This window comes from Oncorhynchus clarkii, unplaced genomic scaffold (assembly GCF_045791955.1).
Source record: "Oncorhynchus clarkii lewisi isolate Uvic-CL-2024 unplaced genomic scaffold, UVic_Ocla_1.0 unplaced_contig_14050_pilon_pilon, whole genome shotgun sequence".
NCBI lineage: Eukaryota > Metazoa > Chordata > Actinopteri > Salmoniformes > Salmonidae > Oncorhynchus > Oncorhynchus clarkii.
In genome coordinates, this window is record NW_027258083.1 from 36,121 (window position 1) to 58,757 (window position 22,637).

Here is a 22,637-nt window from a genome sequence, read left to right on the forward strand (position 1 = left end):
CAACTGGGGCTTTTTTCTACAAGAAAAATAAATAAGACTAAGTGGAGCTTCCACATCTGACTTAGTTTCAACCACTTAATAAGACAGGGGGTCCATTGTTTGCAGTGATCCTTTGAAGACGTCGTGAAACCTCAGCCTCCCCAACTGACAGCAGCAGCACTTTTGCCAAGAGCCCCCCCCCCCCCCCCAGCTGTAGACATGTTGCCAAACACATACACAGATTCATCATACTGAGACACTCTCAGCTATGCCAAAGCTTTGCTCAATATATGCCTGGTACTGAATACGATGATGAAATATCATTTCAATAATCTCTCTGTACCAGACTTCTAGAAATCTGGATAAGAACCCACAGTTACCACGCTGTTCTTAGGAAACAAATCCAAGTAACACCGACGAGCTCCTAGGTTACCGACGAGCTCCTTCCTAGGTTACCGACGAGCTCCTAGGCCACCGACGAGCTCCTAGGCCACCGACGAGCTCCAAGGCCACCGACGAGCTCCTAGGCCACCGACGAGCTCCTAGGCCACCGACGAGCTCCTAGGCCACCGACGAGCTCCTAGGTTACCGACGAGCTCCAAGGCCACAGACGAGCTCCAAGGTCACCGACGAGCTCCTACGTCACAGACGAGCTCCTAGGTCACAGACGAGCTCCTAGGTCACCGACGAGCTCCTAGGTTACCGACGAGCTCCAAGGTCACCGACGAGCTCCTAGGTCACCGACGAGCTCCTAGGCCACCGACGAGCTCCTAGGCCACCGACGAGCTCCTAGGTTACCGACGAGCTCCTAGGTTACCGACGAGCTCCAAAGCCATCGACGAGCTCCTAGGTTACCGACGAGCTCCTAGGTCACCGACAAGCTCCTAGGCCACCGACGAGCTCCTAGGCCACCGACGAGCTCCTAGGTTACCGACGAGCTCCTAGGTTACCGACGAGTTCCAAGGTTACCGACGAGTTCCAGGGCCACAGACGAGCTCCTAGGTTACCAACGAGCTCCTAGGTCACCGACGAACTCCTAGGTCACCGACGAACTCCTAGGTCACCGACGAACTCCTAGGCCACCGACGAACTCCTAGGCCACCGACGAGCTCCTAGGCCACCGACGAGCTCCTAGGCCACCGACGAACTCCTAGGCCACCGACGAGCTCCTAGGCCACCGACGAGCTCCTAGGTTACAGACGAGTTCCTAGGCCACAGACGAGCTCCTAGGTTACCGACGAGCTCCAAGGCCACAGACGAGCTCCTAGGTTACCGACGAGCGCCAAGGTCACCGACGAGCTCCTACGTCACCGACGAGCTCCTAGGCCACCGACGAGCTCCTAGGTTACCGACGAGCTCCAAAGCCACCGACGAGCTCCTAGGTTACCGACGAGCTCCTAGGCTACCGACGAGCTCCTAGGCCACCGACGAGCTCCTAGGCCACCGACGAGCTCCAAGGCCACCGACGAGCTCCTAGGCCACCGACGAGCTCCTAGGTTACCGACGAGCTCCTAGGTCACCGACGAGCTCCTAGGTCACCGACGAGCTCCAAGGCCACAGACGAGCTCCTAGGTCACAGACGAGCTCCTAGGTTACCGACGAGCTCCAAGGTCACCGACGAGCTCCTAGGTCACCGACGAGCTCCTAGGCCACCGACGAGCTCCTAGGTTACCGACGAGCGCCAAGGTCACCGACGAGCTCCTATGTCACCGACGAGCTCCTAGGCCACCGACGAGCTCCTAGGTTACCGACGAGCTCCAAAGCCACCGACGAGCTCCTAGGCCACCGACGAGCTCCTAGGCCACCGACGAGCTCCTAGGCCACCGACGAGCTCCTAGGTCACCGACGAGCTCCTAGGCCACCGACGAGCTCCTAGGCCACCGACGAGCTCCAAGGCCACAGACGAGCTCCAAGGCCACAGACGAGCTCCAAGGCCACAGACGAGCTCCAAGGCCACAGACGAGCTCCAAGGCCACAGACGAGCTCCAAGGCCACAGACGAGCTCCAAGGCCACAGACGAGCTCCTAGGTTACCGACGAGCTCCAAGGTCACCGACGAGCTCCTAGGTTGAACCAGGAGTGCTTCTTACGTTTGACGTGTGTGTGTGAGGGAGTGTGTGTGTGTGAGAGAGTGTGTGTGTGTGGTGTCTGTAGGCCGCTCCACCACTCCACTATATTCCGTCAGGTATTACTCAGTACGTTACTCACCAGGACATCCTGGAGATGAAGCAGCCAAAGAACTGCTGGGCCAGGGCCTGAGCTAAACACTGTCTGGTCAGGGGGGTCTGGTCTATGATCATGGCACTGTGGAGCAGATTAGTACTGAGAGGAGAGAGGAAGAGACGGGTAAGGGAGAGAGACGGGCGAGAGAGAGGGATAAGGGAGAGGGGGTAAGGGAGAGAAGGGCAAGAGAGAGAGAGGGGTAAGGGAGAGGGGAAGAGAGAGAAGGGCAAGAGAGAGAGAGGGATGAGGGAGAGGGGGTAAGGGAGAGGGGAAGAGAGAGAAGGGTACGGGAGAGAGACGGGCGAGAGAGAGGGATAAGGGAGAGGGGGTAAGGGAGAGGGGGTAAGGGAGAGGGGGTAAGGGAGAGGGTGTAAGGGAGAGGGTGTAAGGGAGAGGGGGTAAGGGAGAGGGGGTAAGGGAGAAGGGGTAAGGGAGAGGGGGTAAGGGAGAAGGGGTAAGGGAGAGAGAGGGATAAGGGAGAGGGGGTAAGGGAGAGGGGAAGAGAGAGAAGGGCGAGAGAGAGAGGGATAAGCGAGAGGGGGTAAGGGAGAGAGACAGGCGAGAGAGAGGGATAAGGGAGAGGGGGTAAGGGAGAGGGGGCAAGGGAGAGGGGAAGAGAGAGAAGGGCGAGAGAAAGCGGGATAAGCGAGAGGGGGTAAGGGAGAAGAAAAACCATGTTCAGTTTGACTTGTGCCAAAACAAGTCAGCATTATGAAAAGTGAAAGTGAGAAGTGAATGGTTGAGGAGAGCTGTTCTTTGTCACCGAGGGAAACTGCAAAAGCACCTGAGGTGACGGTCTTAACCGACTTAATATTGACGTAATAAATCAGAATTTAATTGGACCTCCTAATCTAAATATTTTCAGTGACAAACTCGTGGGAAAACGTAAAACGTTAAAACAAACAGTGAGAAGTTTCCACAATACAATGTAAACATCCAAACGTTGTGCAACATCGTTCCGAAGTAAAAATGTGTTGTTGATGGGAGAGTAAAAGCCACATGAAGAACGGCATCAGGACTAGACACAAGAGACTGTAGCCACCTGAAGATGCTCATCGACGCGTAGGAAGACACCTGGACGTAGGCCTCGTCCACAAACACAGTCTTGAAGCAGGAGTAAGGATAGCGACAGGTCAGGATCTCCTCGTAGAACTCAAAGATCTCATGCAGGTAGGACATGGAGTGTTTCAACAGGGGCAGGAGCTGGGGCAAACAGAAGTGGGTGACCTGGGAAAAGGGAAAAATATCTTTAAACAGGTGTCCACGCAGCAACACTACAGAGGTTCCCTCTGAGACACTCTCAGCTATGCCAAAGCTTTGCGCAATTTATGCCTGGTACTGAATACGATGATGAAATATCATTTCAATAATCTCTCTGTACCAGACTTCTAGAAATCTGGATAAGAACCCACAGTTACCACGCTGTTCTTAGGAAACAAATCCAAGTAACACCGACGAGCTCCTAGGTTACCGACGAGCTCCTAGGTTACCGACGAGCTCCTAGGTTACCGACGAGGGGGGGGGGGGGGAAGAATACACTTATTCTGTTTCTGTTGTATTCTATTCTCTCCAAACGTATATTTGGAGAGAAACCATCTTGGACAATATGTCAGCATCGCACGCCGAGTTTCCTAGACTGATTCACACATCCTTGACGCTGCTTCAACTTAGAGTATAAGGAGTCATTCTCCACCTAGTGGTCGTAGGTGGAAAGGAAATCTGCTTAAATATACACTGAGTGGACAAAACATTAAGAACACCTGCTAGTTCCATGACATAGACTGACCAGGTGAATCCAGGTGAAAGATATGATCCCTTATTTATGTCACTTTGTTAAATCCACTTCAATCAGTGGAGATGAAGGGGAGGAGACGGGGTTAAAGAAGGATTTTTAAGCCTTGAGACAAATGAGACATGGATTGTGTATGTGTGTCATTCAGAGGGTGAGTGGGCAAGACAAAATATTTAAGTGCCTTTGAACAGTGTTATGGTAGTAGGTGCCAGTCGCACCGATTTGTGTCAAGAACTGCAACGCTGCTGGGTTTTTCACACACAACAGTTTCCCGTGTGGATCAAGAATGGTCCACCACCTAAAGGACATCCAGCCAACTTGACACAACTGTGGGAAGCATTGGAGTCAACATGGGCCAGCATCCCTGTGGAACACTTTCAACACCTTGTAGAGTCAACATGGGCCAGCATCCCTGTGGAACACTTTCTACACCTTGTAGAGTCAACATGGGCCAGCATCCCTGTGGAACACTTTCAACACCTTGTAGAGTCCATGTCCCGACGAAGGTGTTCCTAATGTTTATACACTCAGTGTATATGTCAACATATTTTACCCTACATGGTTGCGTGCCTTTACGGGCTTCTACTAAATCCATTCTCCTTTCAGAACACCCTACTGGCTTCTACTAAATCCATTCTCCTTTCAGAACACCCTACTGGCTTCTACTAAATCCATTCAGAACACCCTACTGGCTTCTACTAAATCCAATCTCCTTTCAGAACACCCTACTGGCTTCTACTAAATCCATTCAGAACACCCTACTGGCTTCTACTAAATCCATTCTCCTTTCAGAACACCCTACTGGCTTCTACTAAATCCATTCTCCTTTCAGAACACCCTACGGGCTTCTACTAAATCCATTCAGAACACCCTACTGGCTTCTACTAAATCCATTCAGAACACCCTACTGGCTTCTACTAAATCCATTCTCCTTTCAGAACACCCTACTGGCTTCTACTAAATCCACTCTCCTTTCAGAACTCTATGGGCTTCTACTAAATCCACTCTCCTTTCAGAACACCCTACTGGCTTCTACTAAATCCATTCAGAACACCCTACTGGCTTCTACTAAATCCATTCAGAACATCCTACTGGCTTCTACTAAATCCATTCTCCTTTCAGAACACCCTACTGGCTCCTAATAAATCCATTCTCCTTTCAGACCACCCTACTGGCTTCTACTAAATCCATTCTCCTTTCAGAACACCCTACTGGCTTCTACTAAATCCATTCTCCTTCCAGAACACCCTACTGGCTTCTACTAAATCCACTCTCCTTTCAGAACACCCTACTGGCTTCTACTAAATCCATTCAGAACACCCTACTGGCTTCTACTAAATCCATTCTCCTTTCAGAACACCCCACTGACTTCTACTAAATCCATTCTCCTTTCAGAACACCCTACTGGCTTCTACTAAATCCATTCAGAACACCCTACTGGCTTCTACTAAATCCATTCTCCTTTCAGAACACCCTACTGGCTTCTACTAAATCCATTCAGAACACCCTACTGGCTTCTACTAAATCCATTCTCCTTTCAGAACACCCTACTGGCTTCTACTAAATCCACTCTCCTTTCAGAACTCTATGGGCTTCTACTAAATCCACTCTCCTTTCAGAACACCCTACTGGCTTCTACTAAATCCATTCAGAACACCCTACTGGCTTCTACTAAATCCATTCAGAACACCCTACTGGCTTCTACTAAATCCATTCTCCTTTCAGAACACCCTACTGGCTCCTACTAAATCCATTCTCCTTTCAGAACACCCTACTGGCTTCTACTAAATCCATTCTCCTTTCAGAACACCCTACTGGCTTCTACTAAATTCATTCTCCTTTCAGAACACCCTACTGGCTTCTACTAAATCCACTCTCCTTTCAGAACACCCTACTGGCTTCTACTAAATCCATTCAGAACACCCTACTGGCTTCTACTAAATCCATTCTCCTTTCAGAACACCCCACTGACTTCTACTAAATCCATTCTCCTTTCAGAACACTCTACTGGCTTCTACTAAATCCATTCTCCTTTCAGAACACCCTACTTGCTTCTACTAAATCCATTCTCCTTTCAGAACACTCTACTGGCTTCTACTAAATCCTTTCTCCATTCAGAACACCCTACTGGCTTCCACTAAATCCATTCTCCTTTCACAACACCCCACTGGCTTCTACTAAATCCATTCACAACACCCCACTGGCTTCTACTAAATCCATTCAGAACACCCTACTGGCTTCTACTAAATCCATTCAGAACACCCTACTGGCTTCTACTAAATCCATTCAGAACACCCTACTGGCTTCTACTAAATCCATTCAGAACACCCTACTGGCTTCTACTAAATCCATTCAGAACACCCTACTGGCTTCTACTAAATCCATTCAGAACACACTACTGGCTTCTACTAAATCCATTCAGAACACCCTACTGGCTTCTACTAAATCCATTCAGAACACACTACTGGCTTCTACTAAATCTATTCTCCTTTCAGAACACCCTACTGGCTTCTACTAAATCCATTCTCCTTTCAGAACACCCTACTGGCTTCTACTAAATCCATTCAGAACACCCTACTGGCTTCTACTAAATCCATTATCCTTTCAGAACACACTACAGGCATCTACTAAATACATTGTGATGGGTAATGCTGGGTTTCTATGCAATGCTTTTCCATACACACAGTACCTCATGCATGTAGGGGTCGACCAGGATCTCAAAGGGCCCGACAGACAGTGAGATGTTGGAGGCGGCGGTGGGGATGGGGAGGACGTAGTGGAAGGTCTTCTTCCTCATGTCATGGGTATAGACAGTCTCTACCAAGTCCCCACAGGACACAGCTACCATAGAGGCATCCACTGTGAACTCCAGCTTCCAGGTGCACAGCTCAGAGTATGAGTCCACACAGGGGAACCAGAACCTGGGAGAGGAAGACCGGTGGACCAGAGTGTAAGTAGAGTCAAGGAGCAAGGAAGGATGAGGCTTGTGACAACATATCTGATAGTATTACATAGAGGAGAATGAATGACAGAGAGAGAGAGAGAGAGAGAGAGAGAGAGAGAGAGAGAGAGAGAGGGAGAATGACAGAGAGAGAGAGAGAGAGAGAATGACAGAGAGAGAGAGAGAGAATGACAGAGAGAGAGAGAGAGAGAGAATGACAGAGAGAGAGAGAGAGAGAGAATGACAGAGAGAGAGAGAGAGAGAGAATGACAGAGAGAGAGAGAGAGAGAATGACAGAGAGAGAGAGAGAGAGAATGACAGAGAGAGAGAGAGAGAGAGAGAGAGAGAGAGAGAGAGAGAGAGAGAGAGAATGACAGAGAGAGAGAGAATGACAGAGAGAGAGAGAGAATGACAGAGAGAGAGAGAGAATGACAGAGAGAGAGAGAGAATGACAGAGAGAGAATGACAGAGAGAGAATGACAGAGAGAAAGGAGAGAGAATGACAGAGAGAAATGAGAACAGGGAGAGAGAGAGAGAATGACAGAGATAGAGAGAATGACAGAGAGAGAGAGAGAATGACAGAGAGAGAGAGAGAGAGAATGACAGAGAGAGAGAGAGAGAGAATGACAGAGAGAGAGAGAGAATGACAGAGAGAGAGAGAGATTGACAGAGAGAGAGAGAGAGAGAGAGAGAGAGAGAGAGAGAGAGAGAGAGAGAGAGAGAGGAGAGAGAGAATGACACAGAGAGAGAGAGAGAGAGAGAGAATGACAGAGAGAGAGAGAGAATGACAGAGAGAGATAATGACAGAGAGAAAGGAGAGAGAGAATGACAGAGAGAAAGGAGAACAGGGAGAGAGAGAGAGAGAGAGAGAATGACAGAGAAAAAGGAGAGATAACAACCGAGAGACAGAACAGGGAGAGAGAGAGTAGAGAGAATGACAGAGAGGAGAGAGATAGAGAATGACGGAGAGAATGACAGAGAGAGAATGACAGAGAGAAAGGAGAGAGAGAATGACAGAGAGAAAGGAGAACAGGGAGAGAGAGAGAGAGAGAGAGAGAATGACAGAGAGAAAAAGGAGAGAGAACAACCGAGAGACAGAACAGGGAGAGAGAGAGTAGAGAGAATGACAGAGAGGAGAGAGATAGAGAATGGGAGAGAGAACGAGGAGAGAGAACAACCGAGAGACAGAGAACAGGGAGAGAGAGAGAGTATAGAGAATGACAGAGAGAGACATAGAACCGGGAGAGAGAGAATGACAGAGAGAAAGAGAAGATAGGGGAGAAAGAGAGGGAGATTATGACAGAGAGATACACCAGGCCAGCCTAGACAGCATAGAGAATAAAAGTCTCAATATGACATCAATCAATGTCTCCCTCCCCACCTTGTGGAGTTCTGGTATCCGAAGGAGAAGACGTGTGCTCCTCTCTCAGCCATGCTCCCCTCTACGTCAGGCACCACAAAGTGAAGGCCTCCTTTAGGCTGGTCCAGAGAGAACTCTATGTACACCTTCAGCACATTCATCTCTGAAGACATAGAAACAGTCATTTATTTACAGGGCACTAAGTTCAATTGTACATAAACAATAATTTAAAGCTTCCTGATGCTATATGCATTAAGCTGAGAGCATTGCAGGACATTAGCCTGGTTCCAGGTGTGTTGGTACTCTATAAACAGATCGAGGACCAACCGGGCTATCAGAATACACCTTGAACCTTTATAGTCAAACTACAGACCCAAGACTCAAGTCCCAAGTCTCAAGTCCCAAGTCTCAAGTCCCAAGTCTCAAGTCCCAAGTCTCAAGTACCAAGTCTCAAGTCCCAAGACTCAAGTCCCAAGACTCAAGTCCCAAGACTCAAGTCAGATGCAACGGAGGTCAGTCATTCACCAAAGAAGGTCATAATGTAGATGAACCCGATTCAGAGACGACATTTGACTGGAACAAGACGAGGTCAGTCATTCCCCAAAGAAGGTCATAACGTAGATGAACCCGATTCAGAGACGGCATTTGACTGGAACAAGACGAGGTCCTGTATTTACCGTCTCCTTGCTTCCACAGCTCCGAGGGGACTTTGATGACCAGCTCGCCGTGTCCTGCATCTGGGTCCACAGCACTGACTGCTGCTGTGTAGGCACTGGAGAAATAGTTCAGGTTCCTCCTGTAAGGGACAGGGCAGAGAGGAGGAGGAGGTGAGGACTTACTGCAGGTCAGTGTTCTGAAAGTAGTTGTGTAATACAAGGGGGTGAATCTCAAGTCTTCTCCTTGATTCCTCCTGTCCTCCTCACTCGACTTTACACACATTTATGTAAGTTAGCAGGAACTCTTATCCAGAGCAACTTAAGTGTGCCTTCCACTAAGGTAGATAAAACAACCACACATCCCAGTCATTGTTTCAGGTGAAAACATCAGAAAGAACCAAGGAGAACATTGGAGGATGGAGATGTACTGGAGGATGGAGATGTACTGTTGGAGATGTACTGGAGGATGGAGATGTACTGTTGGAGATGTACTGGAGGATGGAGATGTACTGTTGGAGATGTACTGGAGAATGGAGATGTACTGTTGGAGATGTACTGGAGGATGGAGATGTACTGTTGGAGATGTACTGTTGGAGATGTACTGGAGGATGGAGATGTACTGGAGGATGGAGATGTACTGGAGAATGGAGATGTACTGTTGGAGATGTACTGGAGGATGGAGATGTACTGTTGGAGATGTACTGTTGGAGATGTACTGGAGGATGGAGATGTACTGTTGGAGATGTACTGGAGAATGGAGATGTACTGTTGGAGATGTACTGGAGGATGGAGATGTACTGTTGGAGATGTACTGTTGGAGATGTACTGGAGGATGGAGATGTACTGGAGGATGGAGATGTACTGTTGGAGATGTACTGGAGAATGGAGATGTACTGTTGGAGATGTACTGGAGGATGGAGATGTACTGGAGGATGGAGATGTACTGTTGGAGATGTACTGGAGGATGGAGATGTACTGGAGGATGGAGATGTACTGTTTTCTGTTTCCTTCATGGAGAGTTATGAATACCTGACCGTGTGTGTATGAGGACTTACTGCTTGGACTCGTGGTGGCAGACCTCTAGAGTAGGGTCATTGTAAATGAATGGTGCTTCGAGGTCATTGACCCGGACCCTGTAGATCCTGCACTGCTTGCTGTTGAGTTTGATCCGGTTCAGGTTGACCACAGTTGGGAAGATGGTCAGCTCCACAAAGCCCTGTCAAATAGAGGGGTGTGTCCGTTGACATGGATAAGAAACTAGACTGGTTCTACACGGCCAAATGACTAAGACTACACATATTTCTACTGTTGTTTTCAATGTCTCGCAGTAGAAATATGTTTGGTTCTCAGTCATGTGGCTGGGTTCTACACATACAACAGGGATATAGCCTACAGCTGGGTTCTACAGATACAACAGGGATATAGCCTACAGCTAGGTTCTACAGATACAACAGGGATATAGCCTACAGCTAGGTTCTACACATACAACAGGGATATAGCCTACAGCTAGGTTCTACAGATACAACAACAGGGATATAGCCTACAGCTAGGTTCTACAGATACAACAGGGATATAGCCTACAGCTAGGTTCTACAGATACAACAGGGATATAGCCTACAGCTAGGTTCTACAGATACAACAACAGGGATATAGCCTACAGCTAGGTTCTACAGATACAACAGGGATATAGCCTACAGCTAGGTTCTACAGATACAACAACAGGGATATAGCCTACAGCTAGGTTCTACAGATACAACAACAGGGATATGGCCTACAGCTAGGTTCTACAGATACAACAGGGATATAGCCTACAGCTAGGTTCTACACATACAACAGGGATATAGCCTACAGCTGGGTTCTACAGATACAACAGGGATATAGCCTACAGCTGGGTTCTACAGATACAACAGGGATATAGCCTACAGCTAGGTTCTACAGATACAACAACAGGGATATGGCCTACAGCTGGGTTCTACAGATACAACAGGGATATAGCCTACAGCTAGGTTCTACAGATACAACAGGGATATAGCCTACAGCTAGGTTCTACAGATACAACAGGGATATAGCCTACAGCTAGGTTCTACACATACAACAGGGATATAGCCTACAGCTAGGTTCTACACATACAACAGGGATATAGCCTACAGCTAGGTTCTACAGATACAACAGGGATATAGCCTACAGCTAGGTTCTACACATACAACAGGGATATAGCCTACAGCTAGGTTCTACAGATACAACAGGGATATAGCCTACAGCTAGGTTCTACAGATACAACAGGGATATAGCCTACAGCTAGGTTCTACAGATACAACAACAGGGATATGGCCTACAGCTGGGTTCTACAGATACAACAGGGATATAGCCTACAGCTAGGTTCTACACATACAACAGGGATATAGTCTACAGCTAGGTTCTACAGATACAACAGGGATATAGCCTACAGCTAGGTTCTACAGATACAACAGGGATATAGCCTACAGCTAGGTTCTACAGATACAACAGGGATATAGCCTACAGCTAGGTTCTACACATACAACAGGGATATAGCCTACAGCTAGGTTCTACACATACAACAGGGATATAGCCTACAGCTAGGTTCTACAGATACAACAGGGATATAGCCTACAGCTAGGTTCTACAGATACAACAGGGATATAGCCTACAGCTAGGTTCTACAGATACAACAACAGGGATATGGCCTACAGCTGGGTTCTACAGATACAACAGGGATATAGCCTACAGCTAGGTTCTACACATACAACAGGGATATAGTCTACAGCTAGGTTCTACAGATACAACAGGGATATAGCCTACAGCTAGGTTCTACAGATACAACAGGGATATAGCCTACAGCTAGGTTCTACAGATACAACAGGGATATAGCCTACAGCTGGGTTCTACAGATACAACAGGGATATAGCCTACAGCTGGGTTCTACACATACAACAGGGATATAGCCTACAGCTAGGTTCTACAGATACAACAGGGATATAGCCTACAGCTGGGTTCTACAGATACAACAACAGGGATATAGCCTACAGCTAGGTTCTACAGATACAACAGGGATATGGCCTACAGCTAGGTTCTACAGATACAACAGGGATATAGCCTACAGCTAGGTTCTACAGATACAACAACAGGGATATAGCCTACAGCTGGGTTCTACACATACAACAGGGATATAGCCTACAGCTGGGTTCTACAGATACAACAGGGATATAGCCTACAGCTGGGTTCTACAGATACAACAGGGATATAGCCTACAGCTAGGTTCTACAGATACAACAGGGATATAGCCTACAGCTGGGTTCTACAGATACAACAGGGATATAACCTACAGCTGGGTTCTACACATACAACAACAGGGATATCGTCTACAGCTAGGTTCTACAGATACAACAGGGATATAGCCTACAGCTGGGTTCTACAGATACAACAGGGATATAGCCTACAGCTAGGTTCTACAGATACAACAACAGGGATATGGCCTACAGCTAGGTTCTACAGATACAACAGGGATATAGCCTACAGCTAGGTTCTACAGATACAACAGGGATATAGCCTACAGCTAGGTTCTACAGATACAACAGGGATATAGCCTACAGCTAGGTTCTACAGATACAACAGGGATATAGTCTACAGCTAGGTTCTACAGATACAACAGGGATATAGCCTACAGCTGGGTTCTACACATACAACAGGGATATAGCCTACAGCTAGGTTCTACAGATACAACAGGGATATAGCCTACAGCTGGGTTCTACAGATACAACAACAGGGATATAGCCTACAGCTAGGTTCTACAGATACAACAGGGATATGGCCTACAGCTAGGTTCTACAGATACAACAGGGATATAGCCTACAGCTAGGTTCTACAGATACAACAACAGGGATATAGCCTACAGCTGGGTTCTACACATACAACAGGGATATAGCCTACAGCTGGGTTCTACAGATACAACAGGGATATAGCCTACAGCTGGGTTCTACAGATACAACAGGGATATAGCCTACAGCTAGGTTCTACAGATACAACAGGGATATAGCCTACAGCTGGGTTCTACAGATACAACAGGGATATAACCTACAGCTGGGTTCTACACATACAACAACAGGGATATCGTCTACAGCTAGGTTCTACAGATACAACAGGGATATAGCCTACAGCTGGGTTCTACAGATACAACAGGGATATAGCCTACAGCTAGGTTCTACAGATACAACAACAGGGATATGGCCTACAGCTAGGTTCTACAGATACAACAGGGATATAGCCTACAGCTAGGTTCTACAGATACAACAGGGATATAGCCTACAGCTAGGTTCTACAGATACAACAGGGATATAGCCTACAGCTAGGTTCTACAGATACAACAGGGATATAGTCTACAGCTAGGTTCTACAGATACAACAGGGATATAGCCTACAGCTAGGTTCTACAGATACAACAGGGATATAGCCTACAGCTAGGTTCTACAGATACAACAGGGATATAGCCTACAGCTAGGTTCTACAGATACAACAGGGATATAGCCTACAGCTAGGTTCTACAGATACAACAGGGATATAGCCTACAGCTAGGTTCTACAGATACAACAGGGATATAGCCTACAGCTAGGTTCTACAGATACAACAGGGATATGGCCTACAGCTAGGTTCTACAGATACAACAACAGGGATATAACTAGCATTTTATTGCGGGTATATGGGGGAACTATAGTTAACGAATATATTTACTACGATATACTTACAATCACAGACTTTCTTTGGAAGTTGATGTTGTTGATGCAGACAACCTGGTGAGTCGTGTGGGAATAAACATGACATAACAGGTTAACACATTGAGGAATAACGGCGCTACAGTATTATATACTGTGCCAAGTAATAACTTAAGGACAAACGTGTGGGCAAAGCTAACTAAGCCAAAGGTAATAGAAAAGACTTATAATTTAAAAGGCCGCGGGCTCTCAAATCCCTTGTCCTTCTTCCTGTTCATCTTGACTTCATGCATTGATACGGTATATGAATTTGATCATGTTCGTGAACTACGGATTTGACGCAATGGTCGTGTGGACTGGAAAGTTCTTCCTGTATCCACAAAAAAACATATATATATTTCCAGTCCTAATAAATCACAATGCAATGAGTTCATGCGCAGCGAATGTGGCGATTTAGCTAGCTAGTCAGTCAGTTGGCTAGTGCTAACGTTAGCCAGTTAGCCAGTTAACACAACACTTCCAGCCATTCTTCCCCGCCGGCTGTCTGTGCAATGCTATCAATGTCTCAAACACCTTTTCCAGATATGCACGCTACCAAAGACTATCATTCAGCTTTGCAAGAATAATTTCTGTTTCAAATGAGCATTTTTGTCAATGTTGAGCTCTAAAATGTTTTAAGTATATCCTCTCCGTCTGAGCGATAGCTCAAAGTTGTTCTTCTTCTTCATGTTTTGTGATTTTAAAATGGCGGTTGACAACCAAAAGGCGCATTACCGCCACCAGCTGGACTGGAGTGTAAATCCATTACACTTTACTGATCGAAGTGTTGTGATTGTTGAGCGGTCGTCACGACGTACCAAATACACAAACTCGTAAACCCCGCCCTTTTCGACAATTTAATTTTTTAATTTATTTTAATTGTATCTTTATTTAACCAGGCAAGTCAGTTAAGAACAAATACTTATTTTAAATGACAGCCTAGGAACAGTTATGCCTTGTTCAGGGACAGAATGACAGATTTTTTACCTTGTCAACTCGGGAATAGATCTCGCAACCTTTCGGTTACGAGTCCAACGCTCTAATCACTAGGTTACTTGTTTGTAACTTCTTAAAATTAGATGTTAAAACCAACCCTAACCTAAACCACACTGCTAACATTATACCTAACCCTAACCTTAAATTAAGACCAAACATAAATGTTTTGTTTTCATGAATATTAACGATATAGCCATTTTACAAATATTCGGTCAGTGCTATCTTGGTTCCTCGGGACGTCCCTAACCCATTGCATTTGACATTTAAAACGGTTAAGGTAAAGGTTAAGGTTAGGTTAGGACTTGTAGAGACATTTTCGACTTTAACTTTAAATAGATATGGGAATGGATGGAAAAATGGGCTGGACGTCACATCCAGGCCTGTGCCTGGGATCATATCACCTCTACCTTACCTGACACCCTAGACCCACTTCAATTTGAATGGATGGAAAAATGGGCTTTTGGATGTCACATCCAGGCCTGTGCCTGGGATCATATCACCTCTACCTTACCTGACACCCTAGACCCACTTCAATTTGCTTACCGCCCTAATAGATCCACAGACGATGCAATCACCATCACACTGCACACTGCCCTATCCCATCTGGACAAGAGGAATACCTATGTAAGAATGCTGTTCATTGACTGTAGCTCAGCATTCAACACCATAGTACTCTCCAAGCTCACCATTAAACTCAGGGCCCTGGGTCTGAACCTCCCCCTGTGCAAATGGGTCCTAGACTTCCTGACGGGCCACCCCCAGCTGGTGAAGGTAGGAAACAACACCTTCACTTCACTGATCCTCAACACAGGGGCCCCACAGGGGTGCGTGCTCAGCCTTCTCCTGTACTCCCTGTTCACCCATGACTGCATGGCCACGCACGCCTCCAACTCAATCATCAAGTTTGCAGACGACACAACAGTAGTAGGCCTGATTACTAACAATGATAAGGCAGCCTACAGCGAGGAGGTGAGGGCCCTCGGAGTGTGGTGCCAGGAAAATAACCTGTCACTAAATGTCAAGAAAACAAAGGAGATGATCGTGGACTTCAGAAAACAGCAGAGGGAGCGCCCCCCTGAAGAAATTGGACTTGGCACCTAAGACCCTCACAAACTTTTACAGATGCACAATTGAGAGAATCTTGTTGGGCTGTATTAACGCCTGGTACAGCAACTGCACCGCCCGCAACCGCAGGGCTCTCCAGAGGGTGGTGTAGTCTGCCCAATGCATCACCAGGGGCAAACTACCTGCACTCCAGGACACCTACAGCACCCGATGTCACAGGAAGACCAAAAAGATCATCAAGGACAACAACCACCCGAGCCACTGCCTGTTTACCCGCTATCATCCAGAAGGTGAGGTCCGTACAGGTGTGTCAAAGCTGGGATCGAGAGACTGAAAAACAGCTTCTATCTCAAGGCCTTCAGACTGTTAAATAGCCACCACTAGCCCGTTAGAGGCTGCTGGCCTAAATACATACTGTCGACTTACAAATCACTGGCCACTTTAATAACAGAATACCAGTCACTTTCATAATGTTTACATATTTTCCATTACTCATCTCATATGTATATACTGTATTCTATTCAACTGTATTTTAGTCTATGCCTCTGCTTGCCCAAATACTTATATATTCTTAATTCCATTACTTTAGATGTGTGTATTGTGTGTATTGTTGTGAAATTGTTATATATTACTGCACTGTTGGAGCTAGAAACACAAGCATTACGCTACACCTGCTAAACATGTGTATGTGACCAATACAATTTGATTTGCCATAAATGTAGTCTTGGACTGACCATATCCAAGTCCAATTTCAAAGTGTACATTCTGTTTGACACTAGGGGGCGCTCCACTCACTCCTCCAGCACATGGTAGGTGTAGGGATTGGACTTGGTAAGGGTCCAATGTCAAGTGTAAGCTGTGGATGTTCTGATTGGCCGAGAAGTCTGGGGGGCTCCAAGTCTCATTGCTCTGATTGGCCGAGGGGTCACGGGGCGTGTTCTGTTGCTTGTGGACTTTATAAGTGCCTCTAAAGCCAACTCTAATATACAGACCCCTTCACTTTTCCCATATTATGTTACGTCCTTATTCTAAAATGTATTAAATAGTTTCCCCCCCTCAATCTACACATAATACCCCATAATGACAAAGCAAAAATAGGTTTTTAGAAATGTTTGCTAATTTATTAAAAATGTAAAACTGATCACATTTACATAAGTACTCAGACCCTTTACTCAGTACTTTGTTGAAACACCTTTGGCAGAGATTACAGCATTGAGTCTTGGGTGTAACGCTAGAAGCTTGGCACACCTGTATTTGGGGAGTTTCTCCCATTATTCTCTGGAGAACCTCTCAAGCTCTGGATGGGGAGCGTTGCTGCACATCTATTTTCAGGTCTCTCCAGAGATGTTCGATTGGGTTCTAACTGGCCCACTCAAGGACATTCAGAGACTTGTCCAGAAGCCACTCCTGCATTGGAAGGTTAACAGTCGCCCCAGTCTGAGGTCCTGAGCAGGTTTTCATCAAGGATCTCTCTGTACTGTGCTCCGTTCATCTTTGCCTTGATCCCAGTCCCTGCTGCTGAAAACATCCCCACAGCATGATGCTGCCACCACCATGATTCACCGTAGGGATGGTGACAGGTTTCCTCCAGATGTGATGCTTAGCATTCTGGCCAAAGTTCAGTCTTGGTTTCATCAGACCAGAGAATCTTGTTTCTCATGGTCTGATAGTTTGCCTTTTGGCAAACTCCAAGCTGGCTGTCATGTGCCTCTTACTGAGGAGTGGCTTCCTTCTGGCAACTCTACCATGAAGGGCTGATTGGTGGAGTGTTTCAGAGATGGTTATCCTTCTAAAAGTTTCTCCCATCTCTACAGCTCTGTCAAAATGACCATCGGGTTCTTGGTCACCTCCACGACCAAGGCCCTTCTCCCCCGATTTCTCAGTTTGGCCGGGCGTCCAGCTCTAGGATGAGTCTTGATGGTTCCAAACGTCTTCCATTTAAGAATGATGGAGGCCACTTCGTTCTTGGGGACATTCAATGCTGCAGATGTTTTGGTACCCTTCCCCAGATCTGTGCCTCGACACAATCCTGTCTCGGAGCTCTACAGACAATTCCTTTGACCAGATGGCTTGGTTTTTGTTCTGACATGCACTGTCAACTGTAGGACCTTTATATAGACAGGTGTTTGCCTTTCCAAATCATGTCCAATCAATTGAACTTAGCACCAGTGGACTCCAATCAAGTTGTAAAAGCCTCGAGGAACAATGGAAACAGGATGCACCTGAGTTCAATTTCAAGTCTCATAGCGAAAGGTCTGAATACTTAAAAGGTTTGTTATTTTCAATACATTTGATTGATTGTTTTTATTTTTTATTATCTTTGTCATTACGGGGTATTGTGTGTAGATAGCTGAGGATTTTTTACAGTTATTTAATCCATTTTAAAATAAGGTGTAACCAAATGTGAAGAAAGTCCAGGGGTCTGAATACTTTACAAAAAATATAAAACGCAACATGTGAAGTGTTGGTCCCATGTTTCATGAGCTGAAATAAAAGATCCCAGAAATGTTCCAGACGCACAAAAAATGTATTTCTCTCAAATGTGCACACATTTGTTTTCATCCCTATTAGTGAGCATTTCTCCTTTGCCAAGATAAACCATCTACCTGACAGGTGTGGCCTTTTGACCAACCTTCGACCCCCGGGCCCCTCCAGCACAATTTTTATTTTATATATATTTAGGAGAATCATTTATGGTGCTTTTTGTTTATATTTGATCCTAACCTTGTTTCTAACAGTAAAATATTGGGTTGGATCATTTGTGTGGTTTTAGAAATGTAAACACATTTTATTTTGAAAGCCTTCTTGTCACTGTCCTTCTGCCTCTTGCCACTGGAGGGCACTAAATGATCAAATTGTGACTGTGGTATTTGGAATAAAGCATAAGATATATAGTATAGGTGGGAGGAAAAACACACAAAGTAGGTCATAATTACAAAAACATTAGATTTTTATTACAACATTTTAACAAATACAACAATACACTGATTCCAAACAACTTTGCTCGTCAATTAAGATATCCAATCGTCTTCATGTTGCCACTAGCCTTCTTGAATTGAAGACTTTTATTCCGTTTTGCATGGACAAACGAGCGTATTTGGTAAGAAGAGCTCCAGTTGTTTGCTTTTCTCCACACAAGTCCCTGCATGACAATAAATCGTTGAGGATCAAATCGTTGTTAACACAGAGCTTTCCAGATAAAACAAGACAGTTGGCTGTGTCTGACACCACCTGGCAGTGTCTGACACCACCTGGCAGTGTCTGACACCACAAACATCTGGCACACAAGTCTAAATCTCTAATAGTCATTATGGGACAGCACAGAGACAGCGGTCATTATGGGACAGCACAGAGACAACGGTCATTATGGGACAGCACAGAGACAACGGTCATTATGGGACAGCGGTCATTATGGGACAGCACAGAGACAGCGGTCATTATGGGACAGCACAGAGACAGCGGTCATTATGGGACAGCGGTCATTATGGGACAGCGGTCATTATGGGACAGCACAGAGACAGCGGTCATTATGGGACAGCACAGAGACAGCGGTCATTATGGGACAGCACAGAGACAGCGGTCATTATGGGACAGCACAGAGACAGCGGTCATTATGGTACAGCACAGAGACAGCGGTCATTATGGTACAGCACAGAGACAGCGGTCATTATGGTACAGCACAGAGACAGCGGTCATTATGGGACAGCACAGAGACAACGTCATTATGGTACAGCACAGAGACAGCGGTCATTATGGTACAGCACAGAGACAGCGGTCATTATGGGACAGCACAGAGACAGCGGTCATTATGGGACAGCACAGAGACAGCGGTCATTATGGGACAGCACAGAGACAGCGGTCATTATGGGACAGCACAGAGACAGCGGTCATTATGGGACAGCACAGAGACAGCGGTCATTATGGTACAGCACAGAGACAGCAGTCATTCTGATGCTCAGTTTTACTCACTGTATGTAAGGGGTGATGTCCTCCTCGGTCCACTTCTGTCTCATGGTGAAGAGGTGGGTGAATCTCTCCAGTGTGTCCTCGGGAAGATCTTCCACTCTCAGCAGAGATATGGTCTCTGGTTTGGAGCTGCGGTCCACAAGGGCTAGACTCTATAGAAACCCATAACCATCTGGATAATCCTGTAATCATGTCTGCCAACAACCATCACGTCTTTAAAAATGTGTGATTACCATATTTCTAAGGCTAAAATAAAACCTGCTGTAATGCCTAAAAACGTAAACATCCATTATGAGATATTTTGCTGTAGAATCTAAGAATAGTCCACATGTAACAAAACAGTGTTGGTTAAAGACATGCTCTGGAACTTTAACTAGTAAGTACAGTGCCTTGCGAAAGTATTCGGCCCCCTTGATCTTTGCGACCTTTTGCCACATTTCAGGCTTCAAACATAAAGATATAAAACTGTATTTTTTGTGAAGAATCAACAACAAGTGGGACACAATCATGAAGTGGAACGACATTTATTGGATATTTCAAACTTTTTTAACAAATCAAACACTGAAAAATTGGACGTGCAAAATTATTCAGCCCCCTTAAGTTAATACTTTGTAGCGCCACCTTTTGCTGCGATTACAGCTGTAAGTCGCTTGGGGTGTGTCTCTATCAGTTTTGCACATCGAGAGACTGACATTTTTTCCCATTCCTCCTTGCAAAACAGCTCGAGCTCAGTGAGGTTGGATGGAGAGCATTTGTGAACAGCAGTTTTCAGTTCTTTCCACAGATTCTCGATTGGATTCAGGTCTGGACTTTGACTTGGCCATTCTAACACCTGGATATGTTTATTTTTGAACCATTCAATTGTAGATTTTGCTTTATGTTTTGGATCATTGTCTTGTTGGAAGACAAATCTCCGTCCCAGTCTCAGGTCTTTTGCAGACTCCATCAGGTTTTCTTCCAGAATGGTCCTGTATTTGGCTCCATCCATCTTCCCATCAATTTTAACCATCTTCCCTGTCCCTGCTGAAGAAAAGCAGGCCCAAACCATGATGCTGCCACCACCATGTTTGGCAGTGGGGATGGTGTGTTCAGCTGTGTTGCTTTTACGCCAAACATAACGTTTTGCATTGTTGCCAAAAAGTTCAATTTTGGTTTCATCTGACCAGAGCACCTTCTTCCACATGTTTGGTGTGTCTCCCAGGTGGCTTGTGGCAAACTTTAAACAACACTTTTTATGGATATCTTTAAGAAATGGCTTTCTTGCCACTCTTCCATAAAGGCCAGATTTGTGCAATATACGACTGATTGTTGTCCTATGGACAGAGTCTCCCACCTCAGCTGTAGATCTCTGCAGTTCATCCAGAGTGATCATGGGCCTCTTGGCTGCATCTCTGATCAGTCTTCTCCTTGTATGAGCTGAAAGTTTAGAGGGACGGCCAGGTCTTGGTAGATTTGCAGTGGTCTGATACTCCTTCCATTTCAATATTATCGCTTGCACAGTGCTCCTTGGGATGTTTAAAGCTCGGGAAATCTTTTTGTATCCAAATCCGGCTTTAAACTTCTTCACAACAGTATCTCGGACCTGCCTGGTGTGTTCCTTGTTCTTCATGATGCTCTCTGCGCTTTTAACGGACCTCTGAGACTATCACAGTGCAGGTGCATTTATACAGAGACTTGATTACACAGGTGGATTGTATTTATCATCATTAGTCATTTAGGTCAACATTGGATCATTCAGAGATCCTCACTGAACTTCTGGAGAGAGTTTGCTGCACTGAAAGTAAAGGGGCTGAATAATTTTGCACGCCCAATTTTTCAGTTTTTGATTTGTTAAAAAAGTTTGAAATATCCAATAAATGTCGTTCCACTTCATGATTGTGTCCCACTTGTTGCTGATTCTTCACAAAAAAATACAGTTGTATATCTTTATGTTTGAAGCCTGAAATGTGGCAAAAGGTCGCAAAGATCAAGGGGGCCGAATACTTTCAACCTCCCGAGTTGGGCTGGATGTGTCCATGTGTAGTTCAAACATGCATAATCTGTGTGCAGAAAAACATCCTAACCTCAAACTGGCCACGAAATCCCTCATTTTAAAGCAACTGTTTTCTGGAAGCTATGCGACGCCATTTTCCCTACATTTTCTGGACCAGGTTCAAGCTGGAAAACTGGCCCATCCCTCTGTGAGCTGCCAGTCTGACCCCCATCCTCACCTTCAGCTGGTCCAGTCTAGTGCCCATCCCTCTGTGAGCTGCCAGTCTGACCCCATCCTCACCTTCAGCTGGTCCAGTCTAGTGCCCATCCCTCTGTGAGCTGCCAGTCTGACCCCCGTCCTCACCTTCAGCTGGTCCAGTCTAGTGCCCATCCCTGTGAGCTGCCAGTCTGACCCCCATCCTCACCTTCAGCTGGTCCAGTCTAGTGCCCATCCCTCTGTGAGCTGCCAGTCTGACCCCCGTCCTCACCTTCAGCTGGTCCAGTCTAGTGCCCATCCCTGTGAGCTGCCAGTCTGACCCCCATCCTCACCTTCAGCTGGTCCAGTCTAGTGCCCATCCCTCTGTGAGCTGCCAGTCTGACCCCCGTCCTCACCTTCAGCTGGTCCAGTCTAGTGCCCATCCCTCTGTGAGCTGCCAGTCTGACCCCCGTCCTCACCTTCAGCTGGTCCAGTCTAGTGCCCATGCCCTCTGTGAGCTGCCAGTCTGACCCCCGTCCTTACCTTCAGCTGGTCCAGTCTAGTGCCCATCCCGTCTGGGACACTTTGCTGCCACACCTCCTGGAACTCTGCCAGGTTGAACTTCGCTGCGTTCTGCAGCAGCATCTGAGCTGTGGCTCTGCACACCTTGTCCTCGTTCAGCGCAAAGAACACCTCATCTGAAAAATTACGACATTTTCATTTCTGTT

General features: G+C 46.3%; 2 protein-coding genes across 4 annotated transcripts in view; both read right to left on the reverse strand.

Moving 5' to 3' along the window:
• The window catches only part of LOC139395248 (transcription initiation factor TFIID subunit 2-like), a 50,279-nt gene extending 35,892 nt beyond the window's left edge, over positions 1-14,387 (reverse strand). Inside the window, exons 1-8 of the mRNA XM_071142898.1 lie at positions 13,905-14,387; positions 13,710-13,764; positions 10,006-10,166; positions 8,972-9,090; positions 8,316-8,457; positions 6,683-6,914; positions 3,244-3,428; positions 2,187-2,300 (exon numbers count right to left, since the gene is read on the reverse strand). Coding sequence (XP_070998999.1) covers positions 2,187-2,300; positions 3,244-3,428; positions 6,683-6,914; positions 8,316-8,457; positions 8,972-9,090; positions 10,006-10,166; positions 13,710-13,764; positions 13,905-13,969 — 1,073 coding nt within the window. The 5' untranslated portion in view covers positions 13,970-14,387. The remainder of the gene's footprint in view (positions 1-2,186; positions 2,301-3,243; positions 3,429-6,682; positions 6,915-8,315; positions 8,458-8,971; positions 9,091-10,005; positions 10,167-13,709; positions 13,765-13,904) is intronic.
• Positions 14,388-18,705: 4,318 nt separating this feature from the next.
• LOC139395246 (sister chromatid cohesion protein DCC1-like) overlaps positions 18,706-22,637 on the reverse strand; it is a 67,659-nt gene continuing 63,727 nt past the window's right edge. For all 3 annotated transcript variants that reach the window (XM_071142895.1, XM_071142894.1, XM_071142893.1), the window contains 3 exons: positions 22,453-22,607; positions 19,746-19,894; positions 18,706-18,918 (listed from right to left, as the gene is read on the reverse strand). In XM_071142895.1, coding sequence (XP_070998996.1) covers positions 18,807-18,918; positions 19,746-19,894; positions 22,453-22,607 — 416 coding nt within the window. In that variant the 3' untranslated portion in view covers positions 18,706-18,806. The remainder of the gene's footprint in view (positions 18,919-19,745; positions 19,895-22,452; positions 22,608-22,637) is intronic.